A 23,346-nucleotide genomic window follows, 5' to 3' on the forward strand; every position below is an offset into this window, starting at 1 on the left:
AAACCCACACAGGGATAGCGACCAGTCCCAAGCTAATCAGCCAGCTAAGATTGCAAACCCAGATCTTCTCACCACAAGGATTACAACTACTCTCTGCAGTGTAAAATCACAATCACCGTCAATAATGTTATATTGCAACCAACATCTCTCAGCCATGTCCAGAAATCGCAGTTCTGGATGATCACAAGTCAATCACGTTATCCGTTGAGGCAGTTTCTCTTTTAGACTTGACCAATCTTAGATTACTTCAAACATAAACTCATTTCCTACAGAAACACAATCTTTTGCAAAACAGTATACTTTAAGAAAAGCATTAACTTTTAACTTTGTAAGTTTATGAAATGACCAAATATACCTTGGACTCAATACAATCTAACTTATGCCAAAAGTACCTTGTACAAAGGAATAAAATGTCACCCTCACTAGTGGTCCAGAGCTCATGAAAGTTACTGGGTAAAGCCTTCTTTCACATAATTAATCTAGGTTAAAAAATATCAAATATAGTAAAAAACAAGAACTCAAATTTTGAGCAGTTTTTCTATTTTTAGGCACAGGAATTATTTATGTTTATGTATTATTTATTTTTATTGAAATATGTCTGACATGTAACAGGTATAAATTTTAAGGTATACAACATGTTGGCTTGATACATTTATATATTATAATATCACTGCAATTGTAGCAATAGTAGCACCTCTACCACATCACATAATTATTTTTTGTGATGGGAATAATTAAGATCTAGTCCCTTAGCAAGTATGCTGATTAAAAAAATACTGCTGTCTGTATTTACTACACTGTGCATTGTTAGCTCTCTGGGACTTATTTGTCTATTAATTACAAGTACTCATGTGGAAGAAATTTACTCCACTCTGCAACATGAAGAAACAGGGTTCCAGAATACAAGTGACTCGCCCAGAGTCAAAGACGGGTGGCTGGGGAGGCTGGATCTGAACCTGGGCCATGAGTCCCATACCCATCATAGCCTACTATGTCACATTGTTCCTTGAGGGACAGCAGGAAATATAATAAATTATTTTATCCTTAAAATGATGCTATGCCATTTTTTTTCTCCTAGAAAATTAACCTACTTATTAAAAACATATCACCATGAAGACCCAGAACAGAAAATGTTTTCTATCTGAAAACTTTTTCTCTCCTCACAGTCACTCTTCTGATTGCTTTACTTTGAGAAACCTGAAGTCAAAGATGGAAGGAAAAAGTATAATCATAATCCCAAAACAATTTAGAGGGCTGATTAAGAAAATATGCAAAGGCCCTCTGAGTTTCTTAGAATCAAACTCATCTACTATAAAGAATAATGCAGTGTCATCCTGTAACATTTAGTTAAATGTCACCTACTCAGAAAGACATGTGTGCTATACTACTCACCACTATACGGTACCTACACTCCAGATATTCCATCTCCTTTTTCCTACTTTAATGTCTCTTCTCCCTCCCCCAGCTCGTCCACCTAATATATATTTTATTTTCTCCTATTATGTGTCCTCTCCCCACTGGAATATAAGCTTAATGAGGAAAAAAATGTTTCTATTTTAGTCACTACTGGGTTTCCACAACCAAGAGAAATTGTCTCTGGCCCCCAGTAGGTGTTCCACAAATACTTGGAGAGAGGAAGATAGTGGGGAGATTATATACAAAGAGGGGAAAAAATCAGTTGGCATAACATATTTGGGTAAATTATGTTAAAATACTATTTGAAGAATGAGCAAATATTTATATGTACCAAATAGAAGTGAATGTAGCTCTTGAATACTGGCTCCCACAGGAAAAAAGATAGCATTTTACAGCATAAAATAATGCTATGCAATGTGAATAAGGGCTGATGTTTCTATTATAGGCTGGCAGTTTTGCTAACTATCATCTGGAGAGAGCAGTTCCACAAAGATCAAGATGACAATTGCAAATCAAAGAAATGCTGGGTTGAAAAATTATAATGGTCTCCCAGTTAGTCCACATCAAAGTCAAACATGGTTTTAATAGGTTATAATGACAGAGGAAAGTTTTCCCAGAAAATGTTTCATGCTATATGAGAACTTAGTATGTAATAAAGATAGTCATATAAATTGACCTATAAATTCTTTTTAAAGAAGTAGGTATAGATTAACTTTACTATATAAGAAAATGCATTTTAGCAGGATTAAAAAAGTAAACTTTTTAATGAATATTTTTCTGAACTGAGATTGAATAAATTTTCAAATATAAAAGCAATGAGATAAATCACATATCAGCAATATCTATGAATAGATTTAAACAAATAAAATTTTAAATGTTTACCTCAACTATAATAATACTATTTGTTTTTGGGTTTTTTTTTTGTATTTTTCTGAAGCTGGAAACGGGGAGAGACAGTCAGACAGACTTCCCGCATGCGCCCGACCGGGATCCACCCGGCACGCCCACCAGGGGCGATGCTCTGCCCACCAGGGGGCGATGCTCTGCCCCTCCGGGGTGTCGCTCTGCCGCGACCAGAGCCACTCTAGCACCTGGGGCAAAGGCTAAGGAGCCATCCCCAGCGCCCGGGCCATCTTTGCTCTAATGAAGCCTTGGCTGCAGGAGGGGAAGAGAGAGACAGAGAGGAATGACGGGGGGGGGGGGTGGAGAAGCAAATGGGCGCTTCTCCTATGTGCCCTGGCCGGGAATCGAACCCGGGTCCCCCGCACACCAGGCCGATGCTCTACCGCTGAGCCAACCGGCCAGGGCCTATAATAATACTATTTAAAGGCATATTAAAACCTTATGAATGAGCACTTGCAACTTGTGATAACAAGTATCTTTAGGCCCTGGCCAGTTGGCTCAGTGGTAAAGTGTCAGCCCTGTGTTTGGATATCCTAGGTTCGATTCCTGGTCAGGGCACATAGGAGAAGCACCTATCTGCTTCTCCACCCCTCCTCCTTTCTCTCTCTCCCTCTCTTCCCCTCCCACAGCCAAGGCTTCATTGGAACAAAAGTTGGCCCAGATGCTGAGGATGGCTCCATAGCCTCCACCTCAGGGGCTCGAATGACTCTGGTTGCAACGGAGCAAGGACCCAGATGGGCAGAGCATCGCCCCCTAGTGGGCATGCCGGGTGGATCTTGATGGGGTGCAAGCACAAGTCTGTCTCTCTTCCTCCCCACTTCTCACTTCAGAGAAAAAAGAAAAGGTGACATTCTAGCTAAGACTTGAGGAAGGTGAGGGACAAGGATGAGAAGAAGCTCCTTGCAGAGCTCGCATGGAAATGAATGCAAGTGCCTGGAGTGTGGGGAGCTGGGGAGAGTGGGAGGGTGTGTGAGGGCTTGGATTTCTTTCCACCTATAAGAAGAAGACTTGAGCAATTTTAATCAAGTGGGGTGGTGAACGTGATCTGATTGTTGAAAGAAAATGTCCCTTAAACATGTGTGTGTGCCTTTTAAATCAATGATCTAATCTCTCACTCTAATGCAATTCTAAGAAAATAATCTCATCTTTAAAGCAATTTTCCTGGCCACCATATACACCTGTATTAAGCACGTGCATAAGTGTGTGCCCCATATACACTCACAATAACATACACAAACCGTTTTCATTCCAGTTTGCCCCCTAAAACAAATTATTTCTAACACCTTCTCACTTCCCTCTTTGCTGAGAGACCAAAAGCCTGTATTACACCTATACAAACAAGAGGTGGCATGTTTGTTTTGTTGAACAAACGCAGGTTTGCCTGTACATGAAATGAAATGATGGCTGGCATATTATTAGCCATCTTTTTAAAATCTGCCATTTTAAAAGTCTTTAACATATTTTGCTTTATTTTAAAATTCAGCACCCCCATCCTCCCCTATCCCACGTCCATTTTAACCATCTTAACGCCTCCTCTATCATATTCACATTTCTGGCATTCTGGCATGATTTTGGTTATGTTTGAAGATGTTGGGCCCTTTTGTCTTTCTTTTTCTTTTTCCTGAGTATATTTACATACAAACACATACACACACTCAAATTTTCACATACCTGTTTTGTAAATTCAAATCTTGAACATATTAGGTGTGTCTAGAACTAGAACAAAAAGGCATGTCTATTACATGCATCAACATTTTGGTGCTATTTTTACCAAGTCAAAGTCTCTTTTGACCATAAGCTGCCTCCCCAGAAAAGACTCTCAACCCAAAGTATAAATGCCAGTAAAGATTACCTGACATTTTTCTCTCACTGTGGCTTTCTCCATAAATGGTCAGTACTGAATCTTGACATGTACGAGACCCAGAGAGTGACAGCTACTCAACCGTGAACTTTGCCATACTGCTCGGTGAACCTCTGAGCACCCAAGGACATTCCAGTTTTCCTTGATTATCCAAGGAACGTCCTGGAGTTGAAAGAAAGCCTCTGGGCTCTTCTAGCTCCACTTCAGAGTGACAGCCTGCAATTCAGGACTCACAGACTCCAGGGACCAATGTGAACAAAGCAAAGAAAAATGAGGTTCTATTGCAAACTTGAAAAAGTTAGGTTTACAAGAAGAAAATTAAAACTTTATTGCAATCAGTTACATGTTCTTGGGTAAAAAAGATCATCCCATTTAATGCATCTTGTTTACTTGAAGTGAGGTTGTAAGAGTAGAATTTAAATTCTAATTATGTAAAATGACTTTTAACTGAATTTTTAAAATTTGTTAGAAAATCCACAGTAGATTACAGTCTTTATTTTCAGCATATTTTTCTTTCTTTCCTTCTTTGAGAGGTAACTGAGGATCTGTTCCTAAAATCCTCACTAGTTTTGCTGAGCATTTATCTTACTGGGACAAAAGATTACATTCACGGTGTTTGTGATAGAGGGAAAAAAGGAGCATTTGCTGAAAGCACTTGTCTCTCACCTCTCTGACTTGTACTTTCGTTCAAGGACACCTTCAGATCTCTAGGGATGCCTGCAGAGCTTCAGATGCCAGTAGCTCTCTGGCCCATTGACTGCAATAAACTTCTCCTTCAGGTAGCATCCTTCTTCCTTCTTCCACTATGTGTATTTAGTCTCTTGATAAAAATTCTTCTGAACAATAACATACTGAAATACTCTGTATTGAAATGAACAGGTTTTAATTTGTGAGTATTAGTTAATTAGTTTATGCATTGTTACATATATTCTGTGTAGAGAAGTTAATAATCTAACCAAGGAGACACATACATAAATATATTTTTATGAACAATAGAGATGAAGGGTGGTAGGAGAGAAATAATATGCTACAAGAATTCAAGATTCTAGTCCTCTGTTACTTCTTTGCAAATTCTCCTGTTTATTTATATGATTACTATGATTTAATTTATCAATTTATTAGGTTGACTTTGATTTGATAGTAATCTGATTCCCCAGTCCCTGAGTTTCGTCCTCCACCATGCCCTCCAATCTGTATGAAACCTAACAACTAAGTTCTTTCCTTGTTCATAGCAACCAAAGTAGTAACCTTGTAAGGTCTTTAACAGTCTGGCCCTTAACATGTCTTTCCAATCTTTTCAATCTTTTTTTCCTCTCCACATGAATGAATCCTCTGTGACAAATCTGCCTGGAAAAGGAGTCAAATCATATAAATCCCCACCAGTCCCTGCTTTTTATAAACAGGGAACAATAAAAAAACATAGCTAATGTTAGTTAATTTCCTTGTGATAAATTCAACTGGTGAGAGTGGGTACATGTGAAGAATGGCATAATCCTAATGTTTTACCTTATATCATAGCCCTAGAGCTACAATAAATCAATGCTCTTTCATATGTAAAACTTTCTAAGTTCTTTGGCATGCATAAGAATTACTACTTGCCCTGGCCGGATGCTCAGCTCATTAGAGCATCGTCCAGATCTGCAGAGGTTGCGGTTTGGTCAAGGCACAAACAGAAACAGACCTATGGTCTGTTTCTTTCTGCTTCTTTCTCCCTTCTTCTTTCTCTAAAAAAAAAATCAGTTAAAATAAAGACAAAGAATTTCTGAACATATACAAATGAGAAGTATCTTCTTTACATTTTAACTGTGTTCAATATCTAATAGCTGGAATGGGACAGTCAAAGAATACCTTAGATCACCACCACTTATTGACCTTTCTTCTTGGTCATGCCATTCTTATTCTAAGTGTTTCATATGCATTAAATTACCTAGGCACTCATCAAAATTATTTATTTAGCTCAAACCATTGAAATGATTAGGTTTCAGGATCTTGGCCCAAAGTTTGCTCTCCATATCAACCCCAATTTCAAATTTCCTTTCCATCTAAATATGACTCTTTGGCTCATGTGTTCCCAGACCAGATCACCCACAACTGGTCTCTGAGTGATTCCTTCTCATCTCTACATTTTGGCAGACATTCTCTCTGACACTCTTCCTCTTTTAAATCTTGCTGATTTCAGTAGCCATGTAGATGATGGTTCCAGTACAGATTCTCTGTAAGCTCAACTCTCCCCCACCCAACCTCAGCGTTCTCCCAATTGTCAGCCCCTAGAGACCTGGTCATTTATCAGAACACCAAGCCTTTCATGATCTCAGTTTTAAGCACCACCATCTCTAACCACAAATTTCCCTTTTCAGCTTTCTCCTTCCACCTTTGGAGCCTTGCCATTCATCTATCCTATCACCTTTTCCTTGGGCCCTAACTCATTCTTGTTTACTCTTTTGTTAGTTTTTTTTTCTTTTTATTTATTCATTTTAGAGAGGAGAGAGAAAGAGACAGAGAGAGACAGAGAGGAGAGAGAGACAGGGGGGAGGAGCTGGAAGCATCAACTCCCATATGTGCCTTGACCAGGCAAGCCCAGGGTTTCGAACCGGCGACCTCAGCATTTCCAGGTCGACGCTTTATCCACTGCGCCACCACAGGTCAGGCGCTTTTGTTAGTTTAAATTCAGCGATCTGTTGTCTTAATCCCTTCTTCACACATGCTCTCACTCCCCTCATACTTTTGCATACTTGGGAAAACCCACTCTAACCCAATCAATTCTCTGCCTGCTCTGCGTCTATGTGGTACCCTTCAGTGTCTCCAGAGGAAAACATACAATTAAGCTCCCTGGTGGGTCTCCCTCTAAATTATAATCATTAATCAAAGAGGCTTTTACACTGCCCGATAATCCTACTACATTTTCCATGTCCATGCCCTTTGCTATTGGTTAGAGCAGTGGTCCCCAACCTTTTTTGGGCCACGGACCGGTTTAATGTCAGAAAATATTTTCATGGACTGGCCTTTAGGGTGTGACGGATAAATGCACAAAATAAAATTATGCGACCGGCATAAAAACTGTGGTATTTCTAAATATAATTGTCGAATTTACGAGACAAGCGTCAAGAGTGAGTCTTAGATGGATGTAACAGAGGGAATCTGGTCATTTTTAAAAAATAAAACATCGTTCAGACTTAAATATAAATAAAATGGAAATAATGTAAGTTATTTATTCTTTCTCTGTGGACCAGTACCAAATGGCCCACAGACTGCTACCAGTCTGTGGCCCGGGGGTTGGGGACCACTGGTTTAGAGAACTATTTCATACTTTCTTTTTTTTTTTTCTTTTCAAATCCTTGGCCCTTTTTTCACAGTCTCCCTCTTTATCTGCTGAGAAAATAGAAGCAAGTCAAAGAGAGCTGCCAGAAGCTCCCATCCCGTCATGTACCCACACACTGTACCAGTGACTAAATATCCTGCCTTCTATCAGGCAGTTCTGGATGAATGAGGCCTTGCTCCTACCTCAGGCCGAGCCTTCCAGCTAAGCACTAGATCTCATTCCAGTCATCACTCTAAGAATTCTCCCTCCCCTCTTCCTTTCATCTTCTCCAGTTTCTATCCTACTCATCCTAGTTGTCTACTGGGGTTGGTGTAGGTGGGGGTGAGTGAGGCAGAGACAGATGAAAGGGGAAAGACTCTGACCATTTGAAAACCAAGAATGATGGTATGATAGAACTTTCATCTTCCTACAAGTCTACTACATACTTCTAATTCTCAAGCTGCTGTTTGCTCTTAATTAAAAATCAAAATCCCGTTAGTAAACAGACACTAAAATGTGAGAGAACTGAGAGAGACATTAACCTTGACGCTAGTCTTGGTCATCTGACAGCCAGTCTTTATCTGGCAAGACACCTGAAAGTATAAGGACCTTTGTTCATGTAGGAACAAATAGCACACAGGTCAGAATAATTCTATGCACTTCTTTAAAATAGAGGCACTTGTTCACAACCACAATGATTTTATTTTTACCTGTAACCGCTGTATCTATGAAGGAGAAAAGAGCCCCAGACAATCACAACAACAACTCCCCTCTCTTTTAGCTTAAACTATTAACATAGTGAAAACACAGAGTTTATAGTGTTCAAAAAACAAAATAAGGAAAGCTAGATATGCAGTTTTTTTTGCTATATCCTTACTAGCTGTATTAATGGGATAACACGCCTATCCGGCACCTGGCCCAGATGCACTGTTTGTTGAACCTGTGAGTGGTGGCAGCTGTTTCCTTGTTAAAGTTTTGTTCTCATTATTTACCCAGAGTGAAGCACAATTCGTATCTAGAGAGAAGAGGTTACAAATAAATAAAGACAAATGCCTGAAGACAACATGTAGACTGTACCAAAGCAACTTTTATTAAAAGACAAAGCATATCTAGGATTAAAACAGCCTCTGGAAGAGTCAGTGTTACCGTAACTCTGGCTAAGGGAGATACATAGAACTTTAATGCACATCTTAATGTGTTTCAAAACTATATAATAAAATGTTACTGTATAGTCTTCTCTTTCATAATACTGATAGAAATTTTAAGAAAGAGGCATTGTTTTCATAATATCTAAAAAATATTTCCCTTTGATTCTGGATTTGATCCAGTCCAAGAAGACACTCACATGGCAAGTACACCTGGCCTCCTGACCTGGCATGGCAGCTTCTCAGCTGACAGTGCCATAGAGGACAAAGGACTCTTTTTCATGTCTACACACTAACGGCCCACTAGAGTCTCCCTGAAATACCAAGGAAATGTATTCTAGAAATTTGTTTTGATCAAAGCGTTTTTTTTCAATTTTGGAACAGAAAGAGCCAATAATTTATTCATAACATTTCTATAATTTCTAAAAGAATTATTCTTTGTTAATTTGTATACCTTAGAACACTTATTCAAATAAATAAGGTTGTAAATAAAAGAGGAGACATTACAACTGACACCGCAGCAATATAAGGAATTATAAAAGACTGTTATGAATAATTAGACACAAAAATTTGAACCACTTAGAAAAAATACAGTCATACACCACAAAACAATATCTTGGTCAATGACAAACTATATATATGATGGGGCTCCCATAAGATTATCATGAAGTTGAAAAAGTCACCGAGTGACATTGTAGCTATCCTAACATGGTAGTACAATGTATTATTTACATATTTGTGGTGATGCTAGTGTAAACAAATCCACTGTGCTGCCTGTGGTATAAAAGTATAGCGCATACAATTATAGTAGTAGGCTGTACCATCTCGGTTTGTCTAAGTAAAATCAATGATGTTTGCACAAAGACAAAATTGCCTAATGACACATTTCTCAGACTGCATCCTTGTCATTAAGCAGGGAGCATGACTTAAAATCATACAACCCACCAAAACCTAATTATAGGGCAATAGAGAATTGGATTAGATTAATACAAGTAAGAAGATTGACTCAATAATCAAAAATATCCTAACAAAGGAAAGCCCAGGACCAGATGGCTTCACTGATAAAATCTATTAAACATTTAAAGAATGAACACCAATCTTTCTCAAACTCTTCAAAACAAAAACAACAACAAAAAAAAACTGAAGAGGAGATAATACTCCCAAACTCATTTTATGAGGCCAGCATTACCCTGAGACTCAAAACAGATAGGGACACTATGAGAAAAGAAAGTCACAGGCCAGTATCCCCGATGACATAGACTTAAAAATCTGCAACAAAATACAGACAGTCCCTGACTTAGGATGGCCTGATTTATAATTTTTGACTTTATGATAGTTCAGAAACAATAAGCACTGAGTAAAAACTATTCTTTGAATTTTAATATTTTCCTCAGCTACCAAAATGCAGTATGACACTCTCTCTAGTGATGCTGGGCAGTGGCAGTGACATAATTTTGCCTAACTGTAGGCTACTGTTAATGTCTTAGCACATTTAACATACCTTATGCTAAGCCAGTGGTTCTCAAAGTGTGCGCCAGGGTGCACTGGTGCACCCTAGAAGATTTCCAGGTGCGCCCTATGGTATTCCAGAGAAATATGTGCCTGTTGGGGACCAAAAATCCAACAGAGTTTTGGGAGTTTAGATTTTTGGGAGACAGAGGTGTGGGGAATTGGCTGTAAACTGACAGTCTGCCCAACCCCCCACCTCACTTGCCTGATTAGGTTGCAAAAGGCTGTTAAGCTGTGGTGCTGGATTGTTTACACTACCCCCCATGTTCCCCAGAAAGACTGGAGGCAAGTTTCTTCTATCCTTTGTTTGGTGTAAAGTTAAGATGATATGTATGGTGGAGGTTTTGGATGATTAAACATAAGAAATTGTCTCTTGAAGCCTTTCAGATTTTTATAAAAGAAGAATATGTGGCAATATCTAAAAAAATTTGAACATTTTACTACAATTTTCAACATCCTATTTATGGGAATTAGGATTTTCTACCCTCAACACAATTAAGAGTAAAAAGAGAGGAATTCTTCAATGTATTGACGAGAAAATGAGAGTTTGCCTTTAAAATATATGCCCAAACATTGAAGAAATCGCTAGGACACATCAGGCTCATGTTTCTTATAAACACAAGAATGAAAGAACTTAACACATTTGAGCGAGGACCTGGCGAATTGACTAAATCTTACTAAAAATGTATCTGTATATATAAAAAGATAACTTTTTTGTGTTTTTAATTTAACCCCTATTTATTATGAATTCTAAAAAGCATAACTCAAAAAATGTAACATAAAAATGTATTTTAATGTCAGAATAAATTTAATTTTGTTATATTTATTTTGTTTAATTACCATAAAAGCATGCTTGGACTTTATTTTTTTCTTTAATATTTGACTTAATTATTATAACATATTTCTCAGAAATTTGTATATAGTGCGCCTACAATTATTTGTAGGATTTTTTTTTTTTCCTGAAGCTGGAAACAGGGAGAGACAGTCAGACAGACTCCCGCATGCGCCCGACCGTGATCCATTCGGCATGCCCGCCAGGGGGCGACGCTCTGCCCACCAGGGGGCGATGCTCTGCCCCTCCGGGGCGTCGCTCTGCTGTGACCAGAGCCACTCTAGCACCTGGGGCAGAGGCCAAGGAGCCATCCCCAGCGTCCGGGCCATCTTTGCTCCAATGGAGCCTTGGCTGCAGGAGGGGAAGAGAGAGACAGAGAGGAAGGAGGGGGGGGGTGGAGAAGCAAATGGTCGCTTCTCCTGTGTGCCCTGGCCAGGAATCGAACCTGGGTCCCCCGCACGCCAGGCCGACGCTCTACCGCTGAGCCAACCAACCAGGGCCTATTTGTAGGATTTTAAATGCTCCCTGACTTCAAAAAGGTCAAGAACCACTGTGCTAAGCTATGATGTTTGGTAAATTATGTGTATTAAATGCATTTAGACTTAATTATATATTCAAGTTACAATGGGTTTATCAGGATGTAACATCAATTACAAGTCAAGGAGCATCTGTAGAGCAAACTGCATTCAAAAGGGTCATACACATGATCAAGTGGGATTTATTTCAGTGAGGCTAGGATGGTTCAGCATATACAAATCAATAAACATTATATACCACATTAATAGAATGAGAATTAAAAATTATATGATCATGGCCCTGGCCAGTTGGCTCAGTGGTAGAGCGTCAGCCTGGCATGCAGGAGTCCTGGGTTTGATTCCCAGCCAGGGAACACAAGAGAAGCACCCATCTGCTTCTCTACCCCTCCCCCTCTCCTTCCTCTCTGTCTCTCTCTTCCCCTCCTGCAGCCAAGGCTCCATTGGAGCAAAGTTGGCCTGGGTGCTCAGGATGGCTCTGTGGCCTCTGCCTCAGGCGCTAGAATGGCTCTGGTTGCAACAGAGCCATGCCCCAGATGGGCAGAGCATCGCCCCCTGGTGGGCATGCCGGCTGGATCCCAGTCGGGCGCATGCAGGAGTCTGTCTGATTGCCTCCCCGTTTCCGGCTTCAGAAAAATACAAAAAAAAAAATTATATGATCACATCATTAGTAAAAAAAAAAGAAGCATTTAATATCCATTTATGATAAAAAAAACTTTTTAACAAATTGGGTATAGACAGATTATACCTCAACATAATAAAAGCTATATATAACTACACACAGCTTAACAGTAAAGGATTGAAACTATTTCATCTAAGATCAGGAACAAGACAAAAGTGCCCACTCTCACCACTGCTACTCAATACGGTACCGAAAGTCTTAGCCAAAGCAATCAGACAGGGGAGAAAAGGAGCATCCAAATCAAAAAGGAAGAAGTAAAACTACTTGCAGATGATATGAACGTATATATAGAAAATCCTAAAGACTCAACCAAAAAAAAAAAAAAATCCCAATTTTGAACTAATCAACAAATACAGTGAAGTTTTAAGATACTAAATGAACATGTAGAAATCAATTTGTTTTTATACAATAACAACAAAATATATAATAAGAAATTTTAAAAATCTTATTGTATAATAGCATCAAAGAATACTTAGGAATAAATTTAACCAAGAAGGAGAAAGTTCTCTACTGAAAATAATAAGATTTTGACAAAAAAAATTGAGAAAGACACAAATAATTGACAAAATAATCCACGTTCATAAATCAAAAGAATTAGTATTATTAAAATATCTATACTAATGAAAGCCATCTATAGATTCAATTCAGTTTATATAAAAAATGTAGTGCCATTATTCACAGAAAAAAATTCTAAAATTCATGTAAAACCACAAAATATCCTGAATAGCCAAATAATCCTGAGAAAGAACAAAGTTAAAGGCATCATATTTCCTGATTTCAAAACATATTACAAGTCTGTAGTAATCAAAATATTATTGTACTGACATAAAAAATAGACTAATAGAACAATGTGACAGAAGTGTGAGGCCAGAAGAAAGCTTTATATATATGGTCAACTACTATTTGACAAGGGAGCAAAAAGTATTTAGTGGGGAAAGAACAATCTCTGCAATAAATGGTGTTGGGAAAACCGGATCACCATATGCAGGAAAGGAATTGACCCCCTATCTTATACCACTTACAAAAATTAACATGAAATATGTTAAGACTCACATGCAAGATTTCTAGAAAACAATACAGGGGAAAAGCTTCTTGACATAGGTCTTGGAAATAATTTTTGTTTTGGATATGAAGCCAAAAGCACAAACAACAAAAGCAAAAATTAGTAAGTAGGACTATGTCAAACCAAAAGGTTTCTGCGGACCAGAAGAAATCTCAAAATGAAAAGGCAACTTACAAAATGGGAGAAAATATTTGAAAACCATATATCTGATAAGTAGTTAATATTTAAAATATATATATTTTAAATACCCATACAAATTAATAACAAAAATAATGTAATTAAAAATGGGCAGAGGATCTGAATAGACATTTTTCCAAAAAAGACATATAGATAGCCAACATATACATGAAAAATTTCTCATTAATCATGAGGGAAATGCAAATCAAAACCACTATGAGGTATCGCCTCATACCTGTTAGATTGGCTATCATCAATAAGGCAAAAAGTAAAAAGTGTTAACAAGGGTGCATAGAGAAGGGGAAACTTGCAGACTGTTAGTAGGAGTGTAACTTGATGCAACCACTATAGAAATAGTATAGACAGCCTTCAAAAAAATTTAAAAATAGGTGTGACTTCTGGCGGTGCAGTGGATAAAGTGTCAACCTGGAATGCTAAGGTCACCGGTTCACAACCCTGGGGTTGTCTGGTCAAAGCACATATGAGAGTTGATGCTTCTTGTTCCCCACTCCCTCTCTTCTCTCTCTTTCTCTCTCTCCTCTCTAAAATGAATAAATAAAAAAATATTAAAAATGAAACTACCATATGATGCAGCAATCCCACTTTTAGGTATATACCCAAAGGAAATGAAAACAGGGTATCAAAGAGGTATCTGCATTCCCATTGAAGCATTATTCACAATAGTCAAGATGTGGAAACAATCTATTTTTCTGTCAAAGGATAAATGGTTAAAGATTATGTCATATATATATATATATATTTATATTATTAAATCATGAGAAGAAAGGAAATCCTGTTATTTGCAACAACTGGGCCCTAAGGACACAATGCTGAGTAAAAAGTCAGACAGAGAAAGACAAATACTGTATGATATCACTCATAGGTAAAATTTTTAAAAAAAACAAAACAGCTAAAATCTTAGAAGCAGATAGTAGAATGATGATTACCAGGGATTAGGAGTGGAGAAATGGTCAAAGGATACCAACTTCCAGTTATGAAATTAACATGTTTTGGGAATCTAATGTAGAGTATGGTGACTATACTTAACAATACTGTATTTTATACTTAAACATTTCTAAGAGAGTAGACCTTAAGTGTTCTCAGCACAAGAAAGAAATGGTAATTATGTGAGGTGATGAAGATTTTAACTAACACTACTGTGTTATTTCACAATATATGTGTTAAGTCATCACATTGAACATTTTTTTTTTTTGTATTTTTCTAAAGCTGGAAACGGGGAGAGACAGTCAGACAGACTCCTGCATGCGCCCGACTGGGATCCACCCAGCACGCCCACCAGGGGCGAAGCTCTGCCCACCAGGGGGCAATGCTCTGCCCCTCCAGGGCGTCACTCTGCCGCGACCAGAGCCACTCTAGCGCCTGGGGCAGAGGCCAAGGAGCCATCCCCAGCGCCCGGGCCATCTTTGCTCCAATGGAGCCTTGGCTGCGGGAGGGGAAGAGAGAGACAGAGAGGAAGGAGGAGGGGTGGTGGAGAAGCAAATGGATGCTTCTCCTATGTGCCCTGGCCTGGAATTGAACCCGGGTCCCCCGCACGCCAGGCCGACGCTCTATCGCTGAGCCAACCGGCCAGGGCGAACATTTTTAAAATATATTTTTTAATGTTTATTGTATTGATTTCGGGTGGGGGGGAGGGAGAGAGGGAGAAAGAGACTGGAACATCAATCTGCTCTTTTTTGTGCCCTGACTGGGGATCGAACCAGCAACTTCCATGCTTTGGGACAATGCTCTAACCAACTAAGCCATCTGGCCAGGGGACACTGAATATCTTAAACTTATACAATGTTGTATGTCAATTATATGGCAGCCCCTTCCATTTTTTTCAACACAAATGCTTTTAGGACCAAACTAAATTCTTAAAATTGTCTTCCTATGACATAAACTGAGCTGATGACAATTTGATATACCTGTTTATTTTACATGAAGAATTTTACAGAGTAAATCCTAAACTGGGACTAAAAAGATAGATTTCCCAGACTTAATGTGAACAATTAACACTTTTTCTAGGCCTATTTTTTTTCCACGTAAAATAAGATTATACTTTAAACTCCCTTCCAGTTTGAAAATAGTCTGACATGTCAAGTCAAATGACTTCTTTTTTTCTTTTCTTTTTTTTTTTTTTGGTATTTTTTTGAAGCCGGAAACAGGGAGGCAGTCAGACAGACTCCTGCGTGCGCCTGACCAGGATCCACCCGGCATACCCACCAGGGGGCGATGCTCTGCCTATCTGGGGCATCGCTCTGTTGCAACCAGAGCCACTCTAGCGCCTGGGGCAGAGGCCATGGAGCCATCCCCAGCACCTGGGCCATCTTTTGCTCCAATGGAGCCTTGGCTCAGGAGGGGAGGAGAGAGACAGAGAGGAAGGAGAGGGGGAGGGGTGGAGAAGCAGATGGGCGCCTCTCCTGTGTGCCCTGGCTGGGAATCGAACCCGGACTTCCGCACGCCAGGCCGATGCTCTACCACTGAACCAACCGGCCAGGGCCAAGTCAAATGACTTCTTATTAAATCATTCACTCTTTCAGTACCAATACATGCCCAATATAGAATTTTTTTAGGGAATTATAAACATTCCTTGATACAGAAAGAGCCTGTATAATTTCTTTTATTGCCAGTACCTATAAGGAGCCTAGTATATGGTTTTCAATAAACAAATGGTATCTATTAATTATTTAAAAAAATATTCAGTGCTTATTGTGAGCTAGTCGTTCTGAGAAAAATGGAGTATAAACAAATGAGATAGTGATAATAGCTACAAAGAAAATACTCGGAGTGAAATGTAGAGACTATGGGCAAGTGTATAAGTGTGCCTTCACATGCATGTGTGCATATGCAGTTTCAATACCATTTTAGTTGATACATGAAAGATGAGAAGAAGCCAGATTTTCAAAACCCAGGGAGCCTGACCAGCTGGTGGCGCAGTGAATAGAGTGTCGAACTGGGATGTGGAGGACCCAGGTTCAAAACCCTGAGGTCACAGGGTTGAGTGCAGGCTCACCAGCTGGAGTGCGGGATTGCTGGCTTGAGCAGGAGATCATAGATGTGACTCCATGGTCACTAGCTTGAGCCCAAAGGTCACTGGCTTGAAGCCCAAGGTCACTGGCTTGAGCCCAAGGTCTCTGGCTTGAGCAAGGGGTCACTCGCTCTGCTGTAGCTCTCTGGTCAAGGCACATATGAGAAAGCAATTCATGAACAACTAAGATGCTGCAACAACGAATTGATGCTTTTCATCTCTCTCTTCCTTTCTGTCCCTCTCTCTGATTCTGTCTCTGTAAAAAAAAAAAAAAAAAGAACTTTCAATTAAAAAAAAGACCACCTAGAGGGAGAGTATTTATATAGAATTGATATCTGGGCTCAGGGTCCAAGCTGGGCAAGTATGTGGCAAGTTGGGAGGTCAGTGGGGCTGAAATAGAGTAAGCAAAAGACGAAAGGTATGAAATCGAATGGAAAAGTCAGCAGGAACAGGACATACATCATTCTGTGACAACAGAGATCCATTTGCAGGTCAAAGAATTTGACATTTAAAAAAAATCTAAAACCTGAATTGTGTTTGAGAAAAGAACCACAGGAATTCTACATTGCATATCAGAAATTCTCATGCCTCTGCATTCCAAAATTATTTCACCTTCCTGAGTGAGAAATTATTACATCAGCAGGTCCATTACCTCTGCGCACACACAGGAGGGTAAAAATCAGCTGCTAGAGTCCATTTTTATCAAAGCAAGTTTCTAAAGTCACTCTTTTGTAAATGATATCTAGCCACATTTACTAGTCAGAATCTCACCCCCCCTCCCAGAATCTCTTCCTTCCTTTGTATGAGCTGTAAATTTGGTCATGCTGCAGCCAAAGTGACGCAGGATGTAGTAGGAGTAAGTGTCAATGGAGATTTCAATATGTGCGTCATCTCTCACATGAACCTAATTCCCTCCAATCTTTGCTCTCTTGATACAGATTAAGATTGTCCCTCACTGTTACATGCTCTCAAACATGACAGAGAGAGTAGAGCCATCTGTGATAGTCTTAATTCAAAGCAGAGAGAAAATCATCCCACAAAAGGGGAAGAACAAATGCACTAATTTAGAGTACTTTTCCCTTTGACTCCTATAATATAATTCTATGTCATCTAGCAGACCTGAGTGCCCTTCCCATATTCCTCAGATCTTTGGATCCTCATCCTGGCTCTGTGACTGAGGGCTATTTCTGTGCTTCACCCATTCATGAAGCAGGCAGTGTTTGCCCTGTAGCCCTTGAACTATGACCTCGGGGAAGTAGTGTATATAAATCCCAGTCTCTCATCCCTCAAAAGGGATCAATGTTTAGTGTGTTTTGCATCACTGCCAGAGTTTTGCTGCAGGACGAAGCTCAGTCTCTCACGGTGGCAGTTGACTTAATAGCACGTCCTATGTTGGCTTCCCTTCCCTGTTGTTCCTCCTTCTCGCTTTCTTACTAGTGATATCTGCACTTCCTGAACAGACCATTGAATTGGAGTACTTATCACATGTCTGCTTTTACAGAATGCAAAGTAAGATAAACAACACATGACAGAACTTGAGTAGTGCTCCATGTCGTGAAAGGCTTTAAGTGCAATACATTTATCTTCTCTGTTAAGAAGAGACCTCCTTCCTTCTCTCTTCATGGAAAGACTTTTATTCAGACTAGTGCCCAGTTTTCTCTCCATAGAGGTGACATCAATTGGTTCATGTTTCTTGATTGGGGTGTGTGGTGGGGATAACAGAAAGCAGTAAAGACTAGAGATTCTTTCTTCCCTCTCTACTCTGGACCAGTATGAAATGATAAATCTGGGGAGGTATGTCTACCCCGAAGACCACAGCTTTCCTTTAGGTGGGCTGCTCAAAACCAGACTAGATATTGAAGGTGGGTTACGGACTGTTAGAAACCCTTTTATTTTCATGTGTGGAGGAAAATCAAGTGTGAGTACACTGGATATTAAATAACAATTTAAAACAATTACACTCAACTCTGGAATAGGATACACTAATTTGGAATCTTTATTTGCTTGTTCCTCTTTTCTCAAAGCTTTAAACATATCTGAAAGCATCTTCACACCTGCAGGCCCGTTTAGTGGCACTGCCATCTCCTACCATCTGGTGGCTCCTCTCCGTACCCACCTGCTCTTCTGGCTGTAGGCTATTTCCACCTACTCTCTGCTTTCTCAGCAAGTTTGGATAAAGTAACTCACCCTTCCTGTTGTCCTACTGGCCCTCAGGTGAGAGGATGTGGCGTGATGCTATGAAACACAGGCTAAGAGAGTTGTCTGTGATTGTGAGAGTAGTCTCTTCCTGTGTAAGAGATTCTCCAGCAGATGACAACCTTCTATCTTCCTCTGCAAAACCATAATTGTTTCACCTGGCAGCGGTCTTTCCCCCCAGTTGCTGCAAAGCCAGCACAGAGCATCTTCTCTGTGACCCCTCCTGGGTGCACAGATGAAGTGTGTTCGCAGATCTCTCTTTCTAACAGAGGCACTTGAATCTGCTGTAAGTGACTTGTCAGGCCACCACCTAATTAAGAAACAGATTCAGAAAGAGAGCTTAATAATGAAGTAAGCAAGAAGTTATGTTAATAATATATACTTAAGTTCAGACTTGCTCTGCATCAACATAATTGCAATCAGTTTTGCCTGAACTGATGTAGAATATTGAATAGAAATATATAAATATCTCATGCAGGGTGTCTTCATTTCTGATGTGACATCTTTGTAAGGGAAACACATTGGCAGGAGAACAAAACCAAAAACATTTTCTTTTAGCTTATTTACAATTTAAATTTTGGTGTTTCAAATATTGCTATATAAGAATTCAGAAAGAGAAATTCAACAAGATATGAACTGGTGGTATACATAATTGATATGATTATATATGTATACATATAAATATAGTCTGTAAATATCAATATATATTGTAAATATGTGATAGCACTATATTTTTATGATTCTCTGATATAAACCAAAATTGTAGTCCTCTTTCCCCCTCTCTTGTCACTGTAACCTAACCTCAACTCCAATTTAAAATGACACTAATAATGAACACTAAAGAATTTCTTCACATAATTGACCCTCAGTCAGGCCTGTATTAACATGTATTCTGCATAACTAGATTCATGACATTAAAAAATTAAGTTTACTATACTGCTCACAAAAATTAGGAGATATTTCAAAACAAATATGAAGTGATAAATAAAGAATCATTTGATTTTTTTATTAAACAGGAACATCAGAAAAGCAAATGACAAGTCAGAGAAAGGTGTTTGATTATGCAAATGAGATGCAAAAACATCTTTTATTTCATTGATGAAAATGCACTATACAAAAAGTACTGGAGTATCTATACGCTCCCTGATCCCCTAATTTTTGTGAGCAGTGTACCTTATAGTTGTATACTTTTTTGGATAAAGTAAAAATTACCGCCTGACCAGGTGGTGGCACAGTGGATAGAGCGTCAGACTGGGATGCAGAGGACCCAGGTTCAAGACCCCGAGGTCGCCAGCTTGAGCATGGGCTCATCTGGTTTGAGCAAAAGCTCACCATCTTGGACTCAGGGTCTCTGGTTCGAGCAAGGGGTTACTTGGTCTGCTGAAGGCCCATGGTCAAGGCACATATGAGAAAGCAATCAATGAACAACTAAGGTGTCGCAATGCGCAATGAAAAACTAATGATTGATGCTTCTCATCTCTCCGTTCCTGTCTGTCTGTCTCTGTCTATCCCTCTCTCTGACTCTCTCTCTGTCTCTATAAAAAATAAATAAATAAATTACTTTGAATGTACATAGTACCTTAATATTTTTTACCAGTTATTATTTTTTTTATTAACTTTAATATAGTACCTTAATATTTATAGAGCCTTTTACTCCAACCTAATAACACCACAGCACTGTGATGTGGGCTATCCCACTGACCTTACACATGACAAAGTCACAGCTCTTAAAACCGAATTTCTTAGCACCTGTGAACTAGGAATCCAGCCTAGGTCTGACTCCAAATCTTGTGTTCTTTTTGATATATGACTCTAACACGTAAGTAATTTAATGTATTTAAGCTCCTCTTTTCCAGGACCATCCCATCGGTGTTGCTTACCATGCCTCAGAATCGAGAGTCGCTTTACCCTGATGGAAAGACTGGATTCATCTTTGCTGAGACTGTCACCACCCCCAGTCTGGTGGTCATGGGGTTGGCGATGGCTGAGGTGTTAGCGAATGGGCGGATTTAATCAAGGGCTTCAAAGTCAGTCAGTCAATCATGTTTTCTATTTAATGTAGATAAACTTCTAGCCATGGGGTTGGGGGAAGTGCTGAATTAGACAGAGATCTGCTTCCCAGAGTTTCCCGCTTGAAGGGATGAGATGTAGAAAATGATCACATAAAATAATGTCAAGAGCCTTTACATGCGATGGGATGATAGAAGCGGGCAGCACAGAAGGTAAGTGCTGAAGAACAATTCTGCTGTGGCCAACAGCCTGCGAGGGGGAGCTGCAGCTGAGCTGGGCACGGCATGAAGAGGAGGCAGTGGGGGGCCTAGAATCAGGGCATTCCAAGTGGGACAAAACAAAGTGCAGAGCTTCAGGACACAGGATAAGTTTGATGTTTGAGAGAAAGGAAGAAGCCTACAATGCCTGAGGGACAAAGGAGGACGTGAAGGTGGAGGGTGAAGTGGAGGCTAAATCACAAAGAGCCCACGTTAGGCTGGCTGAAGGTTCAAGGGTTATCAGCGGAGCTGAGGTTGATTTTAAATTCTACCCTTGATATTTAGTAGTCACGGAACATTAGTAAGTTTTGTACACCTTTGGGCCATAACCTCCTCATCTGCAAAGGAGAGGAAAAAGATCTCATATGGTGGTTGCAAAGACTTTTGGACAATGCAGCTTGAGTGCAGGCGGCACGGTAGCTGTGCACGTGGATACTGTGTGCAAAGATAAACCCCTTCTCCTTCCAGCTCACAAATCTTATATAAATAAATAAAAATGTTAATGTTCATTTGTTCAAAATCTTAAATCTCTGAAAGTTCTTCACCGATTGCTTTGAAATTTTGACACAGGGTTGCATTTGAATATGTGCATGTTTTTATATACCTACTATTATACAGATGTCACACCTGACACCTGTGACAGGTAAAAACATGCTTTTTTTTGAAAAACATTGCCATCTGTTGGACGTAAAGCAACACATGCTCTCACCTGGACAATTATATGTTGCATGATCTAGAGTTGGCAAATCAGACAATCTCTATATCTGTACAGACAATGGAACAACAAAAAATATTGTATACCCACAAGCATTGTGAAATTAAACATATTACAAATGTGCGCTTTCTCTTTTCTTTCTTTTCCATTTAACCAGACTGAGCCACAGCAATGCATGGCCGGGTGCAGCTAGTGCCAAATAAATGACACAGAAATAGAAGGAAACTGTAAAAGAAAATGATCTTATACAGTGGAAAGAAGTACAATGCAAACATTGACCCATTCAGTTTGTTCAGTGTTTTATGATGATTTAAGAACTCCATAATCTAGCCCAGCAGTCAGCAAAGCACAGGCAACGGGCCAACTCCATGCCAATACCGCCACCCCTTGATGCCTGGGTCTATATAGAACCATCCAGGAACTAACAATGGTCTGTGCATTTTTAAGTGGTTGAAAAAAATTCAAATAGGAATATTTTGTGACACAATATATTATGTGAAATTTAAATGTTATGAATGATGTTTTATTGGAACACAGCCACATCCATTGTGCTACATATGGTCTGTGACTGCTTTGTGCTACAGTGGCAGAGTTCTGTAGTGTGACAGAGACCATATGGCCTGCAAAGCCTAAAAAATTTATGTGGCCCTTTGCAGATCTAGCCTACTTATCATTAGTCACCCTGAAGGGAGAACATAAAACAGCTCATTCTCTAATCTGATCACCTATTACAACTAAATAAAATGTGGTTTCTATCTTTTGGGAGTAAGACAGGCTAAAGCAGATACTGCTTTATATCATTTCCGTGGCAAATTTTCATAATCAGCAACCTGAAATTAAGTTTATGCAAATGTAAAATGTTAATCTTCACTAACATGTCCCCATCTAGTCACAGCACAGGTCTCAGAGGAAAACAGGGGAGACACTCCGTGCTGCACGAGAGCAGAGTATTAGGGCGACCTCCCAGTCATAGCTCCATCTGTCGGAATCTTCCCGCACCATGATGTGCTTTGCCTTTCTTATCTGTATCAGTGGCATGCGATAGAATTACTAGATTAAGTCAATGAGTTAAACTACTTCCTTGAATAATGGTCCAAAATAAGTCTTAAATCTCTACATTTCTAAATATCAGCAAAGAAGATAATCCTGTACTAATTAAAAATTTTTTTTTTTTTAGAGAGAAAGGAAGGGGGAGAGAAAAAGAGAAAGGATGTTGATTAATTGTTCCACTTATTTATGCATTCATTGGTTGATTCTTGTATGCTCCCTGACTGGGGATCAAACCTGCAACCTTTGCATATCAGGACAAAGCTCTAACCACCTGCCCTGTCCAACCATGGTGACTTTGTACAAAATTTAAAGGGTGATCCCTGTGTATAATTTGTAAGAGGCCATGACCCACTTTCTGAGTGGCAGTCCCACGGAAACCAGACTATGCAGGACTATGCACTTCCTGACCAACATCACCTCACTCTCTGATTAAAACATGATTTCAAACTGTATCTTTAAATGTCGTATAAATTATAAATGTTAGAGGCACTAAGAAATAAAGACCAAATTACATAATTTTGCTAAAGTCCTTGGCATGGGACAACACTCAGAGTGCAGGGGAAATGAACTTGGCAAACATTTCTCACCTGCTCAGTTGATTCTTTTTTATTTTTATTTTTATTTTTATTAAATTTAATGCAGTGACATTGATAAATCAGGGTACATATGTT

At 39.3% G+C, this 23,346-nt stretch overlaps 1 protein-coding gene across 1 annotated transcript in view; it reads right to left on the reverse strand.

The window, feature by feature from the left end:
• Positions 1–23,346, reverse strand: part of OVCH1 (ovochymase 1) — a gene marked incomplete at its 5' end in the record, with an annotated part of 42,298 nt that overhangs the window by 2,421 nt on the left and 16,531 nt on the right. Inside the window, 7 exon segments of the mRNA XM_066363278.1 lie at positions 356–479; positions 4,172–4,396; positions 8,392–8,484; positions 8,781–8,937; positions 18,802–18,953; positions 22,497–22,564; positions 22,566–22,652. Of these exon segments, the coding sequence (XP_066219375.1) occupies positions 356–479; positions 4,172–4,396; positions 8,392–8,484; positions 8,781–8,937; positions 18,802–18,953; positions 22,497–22,564; positions 22,566–22,652 (906 nt within the window).

The sequence above is a fragment of the Saccopteryx leptura genome, chromosome 2, assembly GCF_036850995.1.
Source record: "Saccopteryx leptura isolate mSacLep1 chromosome 2, mSacLep1_pri_phased_curated, whole genome shotgun sequence".
Classification (NCBI taxonomy): Eukaryota; Metazoa; Chordata; class Mammalia; order Chiroptera; family Emballonuridae; genus Saccopteryx; species Saccopteryx leptura.